Source organism: Dioscorea cayenensis, chromosome 2, assembly GCF_009730915.1.
Source record: "Dioscorea cayenensis subsp. rotundata cultivar TDr96_F1 chromosome 2, TDr96_F1_v2_PseudoChromosome.rev07_lg8_w22 25.fasta, whole genome shotgun sequence".
Lineage (NCBI taxonomy): Eukaryota > Viridiplantae > Streptophyta > Magnoliopsida > Dioscoreales > Dioscoreaceae > Dioscorea > Dioscorea cayenensis.
In genome coordinates, this window is record NC_052472.1 from 20490262 (window position 1) to 20506340 (window position 16079).

The following is a 16079-nucleotide window of genomic DNA, read 5'->3' on the forward strand; positions in this document are numbered from 1 at the left end:
CAAATTAAGTATATATTAATTATTTTAATTACTCATAATATTAATTACACTATAATTATATTTTTATAAAAATATGAAATATAATATAATTACTAGATAGTAATTAATATTAATGTAATATAATATATAATTGATATATTATATTATATTAATTAATTTAATAAATTATTAATAAATTATATTTATTATAATAAATTAAGTATATATTAATTATATTAATTACTCATGATATTAATTACACTGATTATATTTTTATAAAAATATTAAATATAAAAAAATAATTAATATATGATATTTTATTATAATAAATTAAACATATATTAATTATGTTAATTACTCATGATATTAATTACACTATAATTATATTTTATAAAAATATTAAATAAAATGTAATATAGTGTAATTAATATTAGTAATATAGTATATAATTGATTTATTATATTATATTACTTATTTTTAATAAATAATTAATATATTATATTTTATTATAATAAATTAAGTTTATATTAATTATATTAATTACTAATAATATTTTAAATTTAAATTCATATTTACTTAAAATTAAATGTATATTTTATAATGTATATATTAATTATTATATCAAATCAGCCACATGTTTTCTAAATCCAAATTAACAAATCCCTTCAACCAAACACAATATTCTGTGATCCAGTATTACAAATACATCTAACCAAACACTGGATTTGACTCTCCTGAATTATCAAATCCAAGGATTTGTAAATACAAATCCACTGCATTTTCAACTACATTCAACTAAACGCCCCATACGGGAATTCGATTTTCCGTCCGTGAGGGCTTACATGGCATTTTTATATATATTATATTATTAAAATATTATTTTTCTACCTTAAAAAAGTGGATCCGGGTCCAAATCCAATTCGAACCCGGATCCAAAACTTAAACAAAACATTAACTTTTAAATGAAGTTTTATCCAACAACCATCATCCTCTTAGCTGCTATCGTCATCACCATGGTTGTCGTCATCCCAGTTGTGATGGTCGTCGCCGTCGCCGTCGCCGTCGCCGTCACAACATGTAGAAAAAATCAACAATTACAGGTAGCTAAAAACCCTTCTTTAGCAGCACTAAGGCAGATATAAATTTTCTGGAATACAGGTAGCTCAGTTGGATTGTTTCTTTCCACCACAACAATTACAGTGCTACCTGGGTTTGTCTCCTTCAACTCAAGTGAATAATTATTTAGTACTTTAAAGTCCTCGATGAACTGGGCTTCAATTTTTTTAAGCACCAAATTCTTGGCATTCCTGCAGACCTTGTTGGTTATGAAAACACCCAACTGTGCCCTCACCATTGCCCTTAACTGTCTTGCCTTGATAAAAGGTATGGCACTTATCATTTCCCCAAATCTTTTAGCAATAAAAGGAGCTGTCACCCTTCTATTTTTTGTAGACCCAAGCAAGCAGGAATGCTCTGAGATATAATGTTTCACAACATACATCTTTTTCCCCTTACACCAAGAACATAAAATTAGTCATTTGCACTCTTTTCCAGAGCATCTAGCTCTAACCCTCAGTGAATCATTTTTGATGTACTTGAATTCAAATCCCCTCCTAGTTGAAAATTCAATGAGCTTTTGCTTGAATGATTTCAGATCTTTAAACCTTAAATCCAAGAAGAAATCATTGAGAGGGACATTAGGGTTATAAATCATTCTATTAGACCTGTGTCTCTTAGCATCATCAGCATTAGAGTCTTCACCGGTATCAGAATAGCTTCCTGGGTCTGATGACTCAATATAGTCACTTATATATCCACTAACTTTTCCAATATCAGAAGAAGCTGCCAGATTTTTTATGCTCTGGGGAATTTCAGGTATATCTTGCTGCCCCTCAGTCTCATTTCCATCAATAATTTCTTCAGGATCTTCATCTGTACTCACCACATCTTCATCTCTGTTGACAACATTATATGACCCTTGTAATGATCTAACCAACTGAACATAATTTTTAACCTTACTGCTTGCCTCTTCTGCTTCATCAGAGTTGTAACTAATAAAAGGAACATCTATTAGCCTTTCTACATCATCTTTCATTGAGTCACTATCACTGTCATTCTCATTTTCCTGCACATCTCCAATTACACTGACACTCTTATTGCCAGCTTCATTGCCAATTTCACTGACACCCTCATGAACTTGATCCACATCCAACTGAACAATATTTTTCTGTCTTAGATCAATGCCAACATCAGTGAGTAACACTTTTGGCAATAACTTGTCCTGTTTAGCATCCGATGATTCCACAAAGATATTTGCTGTCCAAGATTTAATTAATTGATCACAAAAATCTGCAGTGTCTTCATCATTACATATTGTTTTCAAAGCCCCACTCTCATCCACATAAAATAGATTCACAGACCTCTCAATGTTGTACCCTAACTCATTAACATCTCCTAACAAATCCCAGTAACATAACCTGTCTGGATCAACAGCAAATTCATTAATCTTCCCATTGGCATACCTAATTTTCCTTTCTCTTACTAATGAGCCTCCATGATGATATTTAATAGTGTACTCCTTTGAATTAGACATCTCATGCTGCACATCATAGAAATCCAAAATGGAAATATATAAAACATAAACCATGTCAGATAAAAATGAGGATTGAGTTCTAATCTTTTAGCATCATTGGCATAAGAAAACCAGCATTTCAAAAATTAGAATTACTCTAAGAAAGCTAATAATAAATCTAGATTGGAGATCTTGTCTGAATAAAGTTTGATTCCAAATATGATAAATCTAGACTTCTAGGCTTAATAATTGATGACCTCAATTTATAATAAAATTCAAAACATACCCATCATGAGTGGAAAAAAAAAAAACATGTGATTTTAATTCTTGGACAACTTATAAACTTAAACAATGTAAAAAATAATAGCAGCCCATATCAAATAAGCAAATAGTTGTAACAAGACCTTTATTAACATGGAAAAATACATCAAGCAATCCAAAAACTGATGTTTAAAAAAGTTTGGCATGATTATAAGAATATAAATATAATGTAAGGGAAAATCAACAAACATATCATCACAATATTGGCAATTCACAGTGTCCCTACGCCAATAAAAGAAGTATTAGAAGCATTTCACATATTACTGGAAAAAAAATAGAAGCATCAAACACAAACTACTAACACTAGATTGAATTGATGATGCCTGCTGCCATTACTACGGTTTGCAACAAGGCTTTATCCAATGTATGTCTGTAGAACGCGGCTAGAAAATAAGCATCAACTTGTTAAAATGGCATATATAGAAACTACAGATAAAAACAGAACAACGTTATAGGCATGTGTCACCAAAACGGCACACTAGTGTGTTCTCATGTTAGTTTTTGAATTGATTTACTTGACATCATCAAATACATGAAAATCCTTGGTGGCTCCAATCCTAAACCAATTCACTTCAATCACTAGGATTACGGAAAATTTGAAATACTCACATTTGTCCAAAGTGCATCATTGTCAAGAACCAAAAGTAGATTGCTGATCTTAAATTTCAACTTGATGCCCTCAATAAAAATGGAAGTCAATCACTTACTCTACCAATTATATATTGTACAAACTCCAGCTATGTATAAAGGAATAAAATTAAAACTTTAATAAAAGTAAACCAAATCTAAACATGATAATAAAGATCTAGCAACTACGAGCATAAATCCAGTCCAACAACGTCCAGACGCATATTAATTCAACTATGTTGGATTATGCAAATATTATCACCACTTATTATAATTGAAGGGCCATCACAATTTGCATGTATGCTTTAAAAAAGTATTCTACAAAAACACTCAACTAGAGGATAGAATATTGAACTACTAGGAATATATGAAAAACTAGTGAAAACTAAGCTAGCTGTAATAGTTATGCAAGACCATAGCCCCATAAGCATGTTTCACTAATGCCCGCAATGCTGTCTTACTACAAAGGATCGGAAGTTCTCAGGTCTCCACAATTCATGAGTTCTATATACAAAAGTTGCTCCACAAAACTAAGTTTGTTGCATCTGCTAGGCAGTGTAGCAAGTGGGATTCCTAGGTGTTGAATGATTTTTAAAAAAATAAAAATAAAATGCTAAAATACTACAGATGAGTTTCTAAATAATATTGAATAATGTTAACAATACTAGAGGAATGTTCTACAAACAGTGATGATGTATGTGAGCTCTCACAGAAAGGTCTGTGCCATCAACTGCAAATTCAATAGAGCTCATCGGCGAGAACCAGATTTAGGGTTAGGGTTAGGGTTAGGGTTAGGGTTGATAAATAGAAACACAAAGAAATGAGTATTAATTCCCTTACCTTCAATGATGGCGTAGGATCCTCAATAGTCTTCCGGATGAATGCCTAGCCGGGGTGCGGATCCTCAGTCGTCTTCTTGTGCAAAGGAGCAGCAAGGATCGTGTATCCTTCTCCGATGTCTACAATGGTGGCAGTTTGGTGTGTGTGGCGTTGACACTCCGGTGAGATGATCCGGCGAGAATCGGTGGTTGGGACGACAATGGCGGGTGAAAGAGTAAAGTTGGTTAATATTTTGTTTAAGTTTCGGATCCGGGTCCGAATTAGACCCGGATCCATTTTTTAAGGTTAAAAAATAATATTTTAATAATATAATATATATAAAAATGCCATGTAAGCCCTCACGGACGGAAAATCGAATTCCCGTAACGGCTGGGACTTGATTTTACCCATTGAAATAATAAAAGGACCATCCAAGGACAAATAAAACAAGAGGGACTAAAGGGGCACATTTAAAATAATACAGGGATCAATTAGGGTATTCTACCTATAATTAAACAATTCTTGCAATGAAAACTGTTGTATATCTTGGATTTCAAAGGTCTTATGAATATTTATTGCACAAATAAATAAGTGGAATTATTTTTTTTTTTTCAATTATTAAGTCATAAGTTATATAAACAAAAACTTAAATGTAATAAAATTTTTTAATTTGGTTCTTGAAACAATCTAGGAACAAATTATACAAAGGTTTTGTGGCAATATTCCCTCCCAAGCATGTTGCTGCTCAAGCCTTCCAACCGATGCTTGATAAAATTTGTAACACTTGCAATAGATGGAAAAGTTTTCACTTTTCTTATGCTGCTAAAGAAATTTTGATCAACTCCTGTATCCTCTCCATCCCTACCTACAATCTTTCAGTTTATCCGATCCCTGATTCCATTCTGTCTGAGATCTCTAAGGTTGTGAGAAAATTCTTTTGGAGTAGAGGCAGCAATGGAAAGGGCATCCATAATGTGTGTTGGAATGTGATTACTGAAAGTAAGCCTAAGTGGGGCCTTGGCATCAGAAATCTTGTCATCACAAAGCATTCTCTTACGGCGAAGCATGTTTTTAGATACTTGAATAATGATAATGTTTTCTAGGTCGACATTTTGAACACTAAATATGGGAAAATTAATTTTTGGCTTGATCATGCCTCTACTAAATGTTCTTGGTTTTCTGTGGTCTTTGCAATTTCGCTGTGCACAACAAAGCACTTTTGTAAAATTTACTCTGTTAATCCCATCAGCACCTCTTTCCTAAAGGACCCTTGGTGTTTTGACATCCCCATTGCTCTTAAACCCACATTTCATAATATGGATGCTGATTTCCATCATATTAATATCTCTGACATGATTTGTAGCAATAATTACGATTTCAATTGTTTTAATTTCATATTTGGAAATCAGTTTAACTCTTCTTCTGGGAGCTTGGGTACTATTAATTTTGATTCTAATAATTGTTGGGTGTGGCAACTGAAATCTAATTGCAGTAAAATCTTTGCAACTGTCTACCATCATTTGAATCTTAACTCTTCTTTATCTGATAACTGGATTGGCTGGAAAATTCTTTGGCATTTACATGTTGCTCCCCATTTGAAGCATTTTATTGGGTTTGTTTTAAAGGTCGTCTATCTACTTCTGAATTTCTTTATAATTTGCATATGGGCCCGGATAATCCCTACATTCTCTGTGGCATCTCTAGGGAAACTATTAATCATTTATTTGGTCAATGTCCCAAAACTCTTTTGGTCTGGGCGTAGATCAGCAGCAATGTGAACATCACCATCTCCTTCCCTGATGGTTTCTCTTCAAGAACTTGGCTCACTAATCCCATTTACTCTCAGTTTACACTTGTTGTAATTGTAGCTAGTGCCTGGTTTATTTGGAAGAGCTGTTGTGATGCTATCTTTAATTGTTGTAATTGTAGCTGGTGCCTGGTTTATTTGGAAGAGCTGTTGTGATGCTATCTTTAATAACACCACTCCAAATTATTATGTCATTGTTAGCAGAGCTCTTGCTCATGCTAGGGATCATTTCAACAACAACAGAAGCCTCCTCCATAAGAAGCTCATTTTATATAACTTCACAAGAGCTGACGATTACTTTTTATTCACTCATGTGATTCTCAATCATAGCAGCCAAGTAAGAGCTATCGGTTTTTTCTTATCTAATGATAATTTCATTGTTCCATTTCCAGGTTGCCTTTCTCAACCTGCAGATGATAATTCTTCAGACGCTTTGCTTGCCTTGGAAGTCACCCTTCAATTTGCGCTGGGCTTCCAACTTCTCGTCAAGCATATCTTCAGCGCTCATCATGCCGATTTAAACATGCTGAAGAGTTCAGATCACGTTATCACTTGCCGATTAAATACTCAAATTTCCAATATCAAATTCCTTCTTGATATGACTAGTAATGCTCACATTCATAAGACTTCTCATTCCTGTATGACTCTAGCAATCAATCTAGCTTCTTATGGTCTCCTGCATCAATCTCTTAATCTTTTCTTGTTTGGCAGAGATTTACATTACTGGATTATGAAATCCTTCATTGATTTTGGTTTTGTTTTTTAATCCAGCTTGTTGTTAGTTGTAAATTTATTTGTTTCTTGAAGTTTGTTTAGCATTTCGGTTTTTCTTCCTTCAATAAATCAGCTTCTTTTTTGAGAGGTTTTTTATAAAAAAAAAAAGCTTTTAATTATTATTGTTTATATTTATCTTTGAAGTGAAAAAGCGCACTTTAATCTCTAAACTATAAGAATTTTTTTTTTTTGGTTAAAAGAGCTACAAAGTAGGTAGAACACAAAATTAAGGTTAGAGGACCTGAAAACAAAACTATAGACAAAAACAATCTCAAACGGACAAACCTGAAGCTACAAGTCTCCATAAGCCATTGGGAAACATCCGGGCCTTGATGATAAAGAGAGAGTTTAGGCGAGCTTTGGCCATGAGCTGCAAGTTGACCTGCTAGAGTATTCAACTCCCTAGGAAGTAACTCCACCATTAAGTTTGACACATTCCTCAGATAGTTGCGTATCTCATTCATACCATCTTGAATCCTCTAGGCGTCAATCACATATGATCTTCAAAGCTATCTTCAAGGCAAGCATTTCAACCTTGAGACTGGAATCCACCCAAATTTGAAGCCATCACGCATGGAAAAAAATTTCCATTAGTGGTTAAGAAAACAAAATAAATACATGTTGCAGAATTCTGAGAGACCCAAGAAGCTTCAGTAAACAACAAAAAATTCTTCTTAGAAGGTTGAATAAGATTAATCAAAAACTTCCCCATTCTGTAGTGGATGTCATTTCTACATTCTTTGACATGCTTCAAGGCACAATTAACAATTCTACTAAAATCCGGTTGTGAGCCCCTGAAAATATAATCACATTTGGTCTTCCAAATTAATCAACCAAAAAGTTACAACAATCACAGAGAGCATAAATTTAGAGTCACAATCCATCAACCAATTTCTATCTTGGATAACATTAGGAAACTCAATGTTAGTCCCCGCACTTTACTCAGTGAACCCTGTTAATACAGGGATCCACCACCCTAACTTCTCCATAACTGCAGTTAGAGGGAAGGATTGGCTTAGGATATATAAGGCTAGGGAGATTGGCTCTCACAGGCGATGTGGGACTATGGACCAGGTTAACCACTGTGTCCCAACACCCCCCTGGGCCCAAAGTGGATGTGGGACCCAAGATCCTAGTCACGGCCGATCGGAACAATAGCTATGATACCATATTAATACAGGGACCCACCACCCTAATTTCTTCATAACTGCAGTTAGAGGGAAGGATTGGCTTAGAATATAAGGCTAGGGAGATTGGTTCTCACAGGCGATGTGAGACTATGGACCAGGTTAACCACTGCGTCCCAACAAACCCAAACAATTTGAATTCTGGGACACTCACAAAATAACTAATCAATTGTTTCCCAATTCAGATTACAAAAAATGCAGTAGGTGGCTAGCGCTAGGTTTACATTATGAAGGAAATCATATATCTGGATCTTACCATGAAGACCAACCAAGTAAAGAATTTCACTCTAGGTGAAACCCAAAGTTTCCACACTTTACTCCAACTCTACCAGGTAAACAATTCCATGTTTCTACCATTCCAAAATTTGTAGATAGAGGAGGAAATACCATTACTGTTAGAGACAGTGTACCAACCCAAATTATTAAGGGAATTGGGATTAATAATACCCAAGCTCTTAATAGGAGGATTAAAGGAGGAACTGGAAACCAACTAAAAAATCTGAGGTCCCTATTTAATATTGAGAATGAAATTAGAAACCTTAAAATAACCAAATCCAAATCCATGTTAAGAAAAGTGGGCATAGAAGCCAATGGAGTATCAAAACACCAAGGGTTAAAAAAAGAAACGAAAGAAGGATTAATAGAATTTTTCCACAAATGTGGCTTTGTAATAGAAATAGTTTTACATAGAAATTTGTAAAACCATGAGCAATTGGCAGGCGGGTGTAAATTCAAAAAATCTCTAGGATTGAATATTTAAGATTCAAGAGCTCAACCCAAATAGCATCCTTAGAATTTGAAAGAGCAAAAACATGTTTGGACATGAAAGCATATATGGTCAATTTTAAATCTTTGATGCCCAGGCCCTCCTTAATTTTGTTAAGTGTAGCAATGTTCCAACTAATAAGATGAATGCCGCCACTATTGCCACTCTTAGCCCAAACGAAATTCTTGGCCAATTTAGAAATAGAGTTAAGAGTACTATCAGGCAGAGGATAAGCTTCCAAGTAATACATGGGAATAGAGAGGAGAGAACTAGTGATCAAAGTATGCCTCCCAGCTTTGGACAGAGACCCATGATTCCAAGAAGCAATAGTTCTGGAAATACGAGAGACCATAGGTTGGAAATGAGACGCTAATTCATTTCGGAACAATTAGCACACCCACATAAGTAAAAGGAAAATTTTCCATCATAAAATTCAGGATATTGCTAATACTCCTAGAAAGTTTTTTATTGAACCAACTAAGGAAATAAACCGCTGATTTGGAAGAATTTGCAAATTACCCTGTAAGATGAACAAAAAATGGAAAGACAAAGCTTACACTTTCTAGTAGACTTTCAATTAGCCTTGGTAATTAAAATCAGATCATCGGCATACATGAGGTGATTAAATTTTGGAGCCAATCTAGAGTCAAAACCTAGAAGCAAACTCATGTTTAAAGCTTTATTAAGAATGGTTGTGAGATTCTAAGAAGCCAGAATAAATAGGTAAGGAGACAAAGGATCCCTTGCTTAATTCCTCCAGAAGAAGAGATCCAACTCAATGGTTGACCATTAATAATAAGAGTAAATCTAGGAGAGGAAATGCAAACTTTGACCCAAGTTAACTCAAGTTAATAAAACCTGTTTTTTCAAAACAAAATAAAGACCTCCAAGAGCTGATTTTATTGAAGAAGAAAACAAAAAGAATTCTAATGCATATAGTTTATCCACCTTTTTCAAAAATGAACTACAAACAAATAAAAATGGGAAGAAACAAAAGCACTGACCGCAAACAGAACTAAACTCAAAATACAGCAAAATTAAAAAGAAAAACCATTAGAATAAATACACTTCATTAACCAACGAGGAAGGTCTCTTCCTTGATGATACAGGGTAAGCCCATGGAGACCAAACCCAAGTCCAGCAGGTCTCTTGGCAATGGCATCCCAGCCCTTAGGAATAACAAGCAGTTGAGGAGGATTTCCAATAGCAGCAATGATGTTCTTCATCAAAGAGATATCATCGGTTGAGAGCCAATCACACTGGGGATTATCAAGAAAGGTTGCATCATAAAGTTCTGAACTGGAGATAAACACGTGCTTTACTTGGCTATCAGAATCAGCGATATACTTCACATCCACTAGAAGAGCCTTAATCTGAGCATCCAGCTCCGAAACCGGCAAGGTACAACTACTTCCTGCAACCAAGATTGAAGAATTAGCATTTGACATAATAAAACCTGCCCTTCCTTACTTGATTCTCTGTTCCAAATTGCCGAAGAGAAGAGAAGAGGTCCATCTTGAGAGGAGAAGTTAGAGAGAATGAAACATCTTCCATTCTGAGGAGCAGCAGAAGAGTAATAATACTCTTAAAAAAACATGAGACACTCTCCTAGCAATATTATGAAAGTCAGGAGTATCATTTTTAAAAATGTAATTGCTGCGAGCTTTCCAAGTAAACCAAATAGTAGCAGCAATAATGGATTGAATAAAGATAGAATTCTCAGCTGGACTGGAAGAAAGCCAAGTTCCTGTCATAATGGCATCATGGAAAGTAAAAGTCTTACAGATAATATTGCCAACTAATGACCAAATGGTTTGAGGTTTAGGCAAACATTAAATAAGTGCTCAGCATTCTCATGACTAAGTCCACAAAAAACACAATCAGCATTAGGACCTATCCCAAGATAATAAAGGTAATCATAAGTATTCACTTTACCGTGAAACATTAGTCATAAAGTGTTTCACCGAGGAGCAACTTTGAGGCACCAAATCTGTTTCCAATTATTCCAATACTCACCTTGACTGTCAAGTCTATGCAAATGAGAGTAAACTTTAGCAGCAATTTTACTACCTTTAGAGTTTGGTTGATTTTGAGAGGTGGAAAAGGATTGTTTCGCAACCTGGCATAAATGGTTCTGTCACCAATGGTGAACCCTACCCTGACTTTATGGATTCCATAGAAAGAAAACATATGGATGGATGTTCAGGGCAACACATTTGCCTTGGGAATACTTCTACTAGAGATAATCAGTGAAAGGCCTTTATATTGCAGAGATAGAGGATGGTCATTAAATTGGGTAAAAACCTTTAATGTAACAGACATCTAAAATTGACCACACAAAATGTCAATTACTGACAGAAATCATGCTTCATTTGCTTACTGATCTTCAGTTTTCATTTGGCATAACCAAGAAGACAATTTGTTGGCATTATCATCTGAAGATTATGGATGTTGTTGCAGGCTATGGAATTCTGCTAAAACATCACCTAATGCTCTTTTTTTTTTAAGGAAGAGGAGCGGGGCGAACCCACTAAATACCCCAGGGGCGTGCACAAGTCTCGGTGGAACAAGTGGGGACGGGGCCGCGCTCACGTGGGCGCTGGAACCACCCGTACACAACCACTATTCACAACTCCCAGAAATGTACCCTCAGCCGAGAATCAAACTCTCACCACTCGGTGAGAGCTCTATCGGCGACCCATGTACCAATAGACCCGAAGGTCGTTGGCTCACCTAATGCTCTTTACAAGGACTCTGATCTGGCATGGGCTGAACTGGGCTTAACATCACAATAGGTACTCATTTTCTTTTTCTATTGCAAACGCAAGATGTACTCATATGTTAGCTTGTTCCTTATTTCACATTTTGTTTCAGTTTTAGTGATTCAGTTTCTAGGAAGCATATTCATGAGCAGGTTGTATATGCTAAGAGATTTTGTACCCTGTTTTACTATATGGATACAGTAATGATCAGTAAGCATTGTGATCATTTCAATTTTTATAAAAAAGCAATGGAGGAGCATTTCCTGATTCACATTATTCTCATTCTTTTCACTGCAAGATAATTCCTGGATATGTTTTTTTCACCGTCGAACTGGGAGATAGACTTGCACGTGAAAAAATAATGTACTACACATACATAAAATTACGCCTTAAGTTTGTAAGATCTATTCAAATCAATACGGCATTCCTCTAAATATCTGGCAACAATTATTAATATAGTTTTCTAGCGTAATGACAATGATAATTAGTTTATACAAAATTGACTTTTTTTTCCAAAGTGTATAATATGATATTTCAAAATGCATAATTAAATTCAAAGTATTCAATGATCTGTCCTCAATTACTCATGATTAGAATAAACATGTTTGCAGAGTTTTCGTATCTTTCAAGTACATCAATTATGAATACCCTCATCAATAGTATGGTATGTGTCAAATGATGACATGGCCACAAAATGTAAATTCCGTAATGCTGAAAGCACACGCTTACACTCGCAAGAACTAATGCTTGAATGTTGACAGACAACTTTAATATCCTCAAATAACATAACAAAATGGTATACCTTCAAATTACACATAATGATATTCTGCAGCTTGCATTTCAGATCCAATAGTAATTCAAATTACAAACTCATAATTCAAATATAAAATAAAGGACTCATAACTAAAGCAACATAATACAATAACATCAATTTATTGAAGTAACTAGTTAGGCCACCCAGCTCATTACTTTGGACCTGAAAATTGAGAACAACAAATGCTTAACCTTGACAACCCAACACAAGAATCAAATAGAAATTATTTTAACCAGTTAATATTTTAAATATAATATACAAACAAACAATCTTACTCAAAATATATTTTTAGATGCGATGACAGGACAAATGCTTTCTAAATCATACATTATGGTGATAGCATTTCATTAGCCTCTGTCTGGACTGAAGGAAGTCAGGACTAATGCTTTCTGGTGTTTGATTGAATTAAGAAATCAGAATAGATAGGCAAATGAAAGACAACACATTAATTAGTCAAATTCTTGTTGCTCCTCTTCTCTTAAACTAAGCACAACTTGTGGAATTATCTAGCACTACTGATCTTTTTTTATGGTGTGCGTGATGATTTATAGTATAAAGATAACAGTTCTATCATATTAATTACCACTCGATGTCACAAAATCATCTCATACTACATTACACAAATATGTTTCAATAAGATAAGAGTAAAAGCTTAGGCCTGACCTTAGTTCCTAGATGAGAAAGTTGATTTGAGTCTACGAGAATACAGAACCATCTTCACGTATAGCCAATCGTATACTTTGTCAAAAGATCGGAAATAAGCAATTCTTATGGTTTGCTTGATAATAAAGGTACCGATGATCGCCCAGAAGCCAGTTATGAATCCAGTTGCAAGACCTATGTAAAGCCATAACATTTCTGCCCAATCACCTTTGCCTTCTTCCTCGTTTGCGCCTTGGGAGTACTGTGTCACATTAGCACAATTCTGAAGAGGTGATCCACAAAGATCATGATTCCAATTATAGGCTGACGGATTAAAAGTCTGAAGTTGGCCACCTGATGGAATTTTTCCTGACAAATTGTTGTGCGATAGGTTCAAATAGCTCAAGAAATTCAAAGTAGACATGCCTGAAGGAATGGTACCAAATAAATTGTTCTCTGACAGATCAAGTGATTCCAGCTGTTTCATGTCACTGATGCTCTCTGGTATTTTTCCATTTAATTGATTGTAAGAAATATTCAAGAAATGTAGCCCATGTAGCTTTGTCAGTTCTTCAGGCAACTCACAGGAAAGCTTGTTGTTTGATAAGTCTATGCTTGTGACTAATGACAGAAGCTTAGAATACTCCATTTGGAGGCCCTTCGCAATTATTGAGAGAGAGTCAGAGTACGAAAATGTGGTATATGTATGAGTACCCGTACAACTTTCATGAAAAGTACAACCGCGCATTGTGGTTGGTGGAATGGGGAGTAAAGACAACAATTCACTGTGATTTGTGACTACCATGGCTTTGAAATCTCCAAAAGTATAAGGAATACAACCTAATAGGCCGTTGTGTGCAAGGTCTAGGATCCGAAGATAGGAGAGTTTTGATAATTGCTTTGGAATGGTGCCTTTGAAGAAATTTGATCTCAAGCGAAGCACAATTAAAGATGAAAGTTTTTCACCGATCCACGTCGGTATGTTACCCGAGAGTTTGTTTTCACCAACATCGAGAATTACCAACTTGTTGGCCTTTCTCAATGACAAGGGCAGTCCTCCAGAGAAACCATTGTTTCTTAAATGTAAGGAACGGAGATTGGTGAGAGACACAAGGCCATCAGGAATTCTACCTGAGAAATTATTGTGAGATAATTTAATAATTTGCAATGCTGATGTTGAATTCCAGCAGCTGGGAAGTCCTCCAGACATATCATTATTAGATACGTCAAACAATTGCAAGAAAGTAAGGTTGCAGAAGAATGACGGAATGCTGCCATTGATATGATTATTAGAGAAAGAGAAAATTTGAATCCTAGTAGCAACTGCAAAGTAAGAAGGAATAGACCCAGAGAATGAGTTGTTGTTGAGATTGATAACAAGCAAATAATTGGCATTAAGCTCAGGTAATGGCCCTTCAAATCTGTTTGAACTCAAATCAACTAGACGGAGATTGAAATTTTCCAAAGATGTTGGTAGCCTCCCCTCCAAATTGTTATTTGACAAATCGAGCAAATTGAAACGAGTAAGATTCCAAAACCATGCTGGGATGCTACCTGAAATTCCAGTATTTGATAAGCAAAGCTCGCTCAACATTGTCTGACTTTGGAGCCAAGCAGGAAAAACAGGGCCTACTCTGCAGGAACACATTTGGATAGTAAAGCAATCAAAAGGAGGGGCCCAATTCTCACTTACATTCAATTGGAACGAGTTGTAGGACAAGCCCAAATACCGTAAGCTCACTAGATTAGCAAAATGAGATTCAGTTAAGACACCGACCAAAGAATTTGAAGAGAGATTCAGTAGAGATAATTGAGATAATTGGCCTATGCTCTCTGGAATTGTGCCATTCAGCCTGTTGTTTGCCAAACTTAGTGTGTTTAGACCATCAGTGCTTCCTGATTCAGAACCATTCTTCTTCTCCCTGCATTTAGAAAATCCATCAACAAGATCATCAATGCCTCCACTGATAGAATTTCTTGTAAAATCTAACGTCTGTAACTTGCATAAGTTCCCCATGCCTTTTGGCAATGTTCCATTGATGCCATTGGCCTGCATTGTCAACAACAGCAATTGGCTAAGATTTCCAAAACTCTCTGGTAACATTCCACTTATTGCATTTTCAGACAAATCCAAATACTACAAAAGTGTGAGATTGCCAAAGGATTCAGGAATTGGTCCACTGGTCATATTCCATGACAAATCCAAGTATTGCAGGCTTCTTAGATCCCCAATGCTTGCAGGCATCAATCCCTGAACTTGGTTATTGGACAAATGAAACTCCTCCAACTTCTGCAGCCTCCCAATGCTCTTTGGCAACTTTCCAATCTTATTATTAGACAAGTCAAAGTACACTAAATTTGTAAGATTGTTCAGAGAGTCCGGAATGCTACCATTCAGATGATCATTTTGTGACATATCAAGGCTCTCCAAGCTACCAAGATTTCCCAAGGACTTGGGAATCTCTCCATCAAAAGAGTTACCTGACATGCTCAAGACTCTCAACCTACTCAAGTTACCAATGGTAACAGGTAGCTTGCCATGGAGTAAACAGTCAGAAAGATCAAGATGAAGAAGGTTAGTGAGATTGAACAACCATTGAGGCAGAGTGATGTTCAGGCCATGATTATTAGAGAGATCAAGGAAACTAAGAGACGTAAATTTGAGATGATGAAGCAGCGTAGTATGATCATGAATACCACCAGCACCAGCTTGGAGTTGAGCATCAGTGAGTTTCAAAGACTACTAGAGAAGGGAGAATATTAATGTCATGGAGCCAACCATGCACATTAGAAAGATCCACGCTACTCAAGTCAAGGTGATGCAAAGATGTCATCCCAGAGAGAAAGTGGAGATCATTAGCTTGTAGAGTGTTATAAGATGAGCAAAGATCAAGGTAGCGCAAGCGTGATAGGTTTCCAAATGTGTGAGGAATGATTCCACTGAATCCGGCATTAGACAAGTTAAGGTAATTCAGGTTGGCAAGAGAGCCAATAAAGTGTGGGATGGGG

General features: G+C 35.6%; 2 protein-coding genes across 2 annotated transcripts in view; both read right to left on the minus strand.

The window, feature by feature from the left end:
* Positions 1–12328: 12328 nt before the first annotated feature.
* LOC120271565 (receptor-like protein EIX2) lies at positions 12329–14902 on the minus strand. Its single transcript, XM_039278250.1, has 2 exons — positions 13092–14902; positions 12329–12590 (listed from the first exon to the last, which is right to left on the minus strand). The coding sequence occupies exon 1, from the start codon at positions 14716–14718 to the stop codon at positions 13093–13095; it is 1626 nt and encodes a 541-aa protein (XP_039134184.1). The 5' UTR covers positions 14719–14902; the 3' UTR covers positions 12329–12590; position 13092.
* A 305-nt stretch (positions 14903–15207) lies between these two features.
* Positions 15208–16079, minus strand: part of LOC120274426 (receptor-like protein 12) — a 2238-nt gene continuing 1366 nt past the window's right edge. Inside the window, exon 3 of the mRNA XM_039280961.1 lies at positions 15208–15810. Within this exon, the coding sequence (XP_039136895.1) occupies positions 15208–15810 (603 nt within the window). The remainder of the gene's footprint in view (positions 15811–16079) is intronic.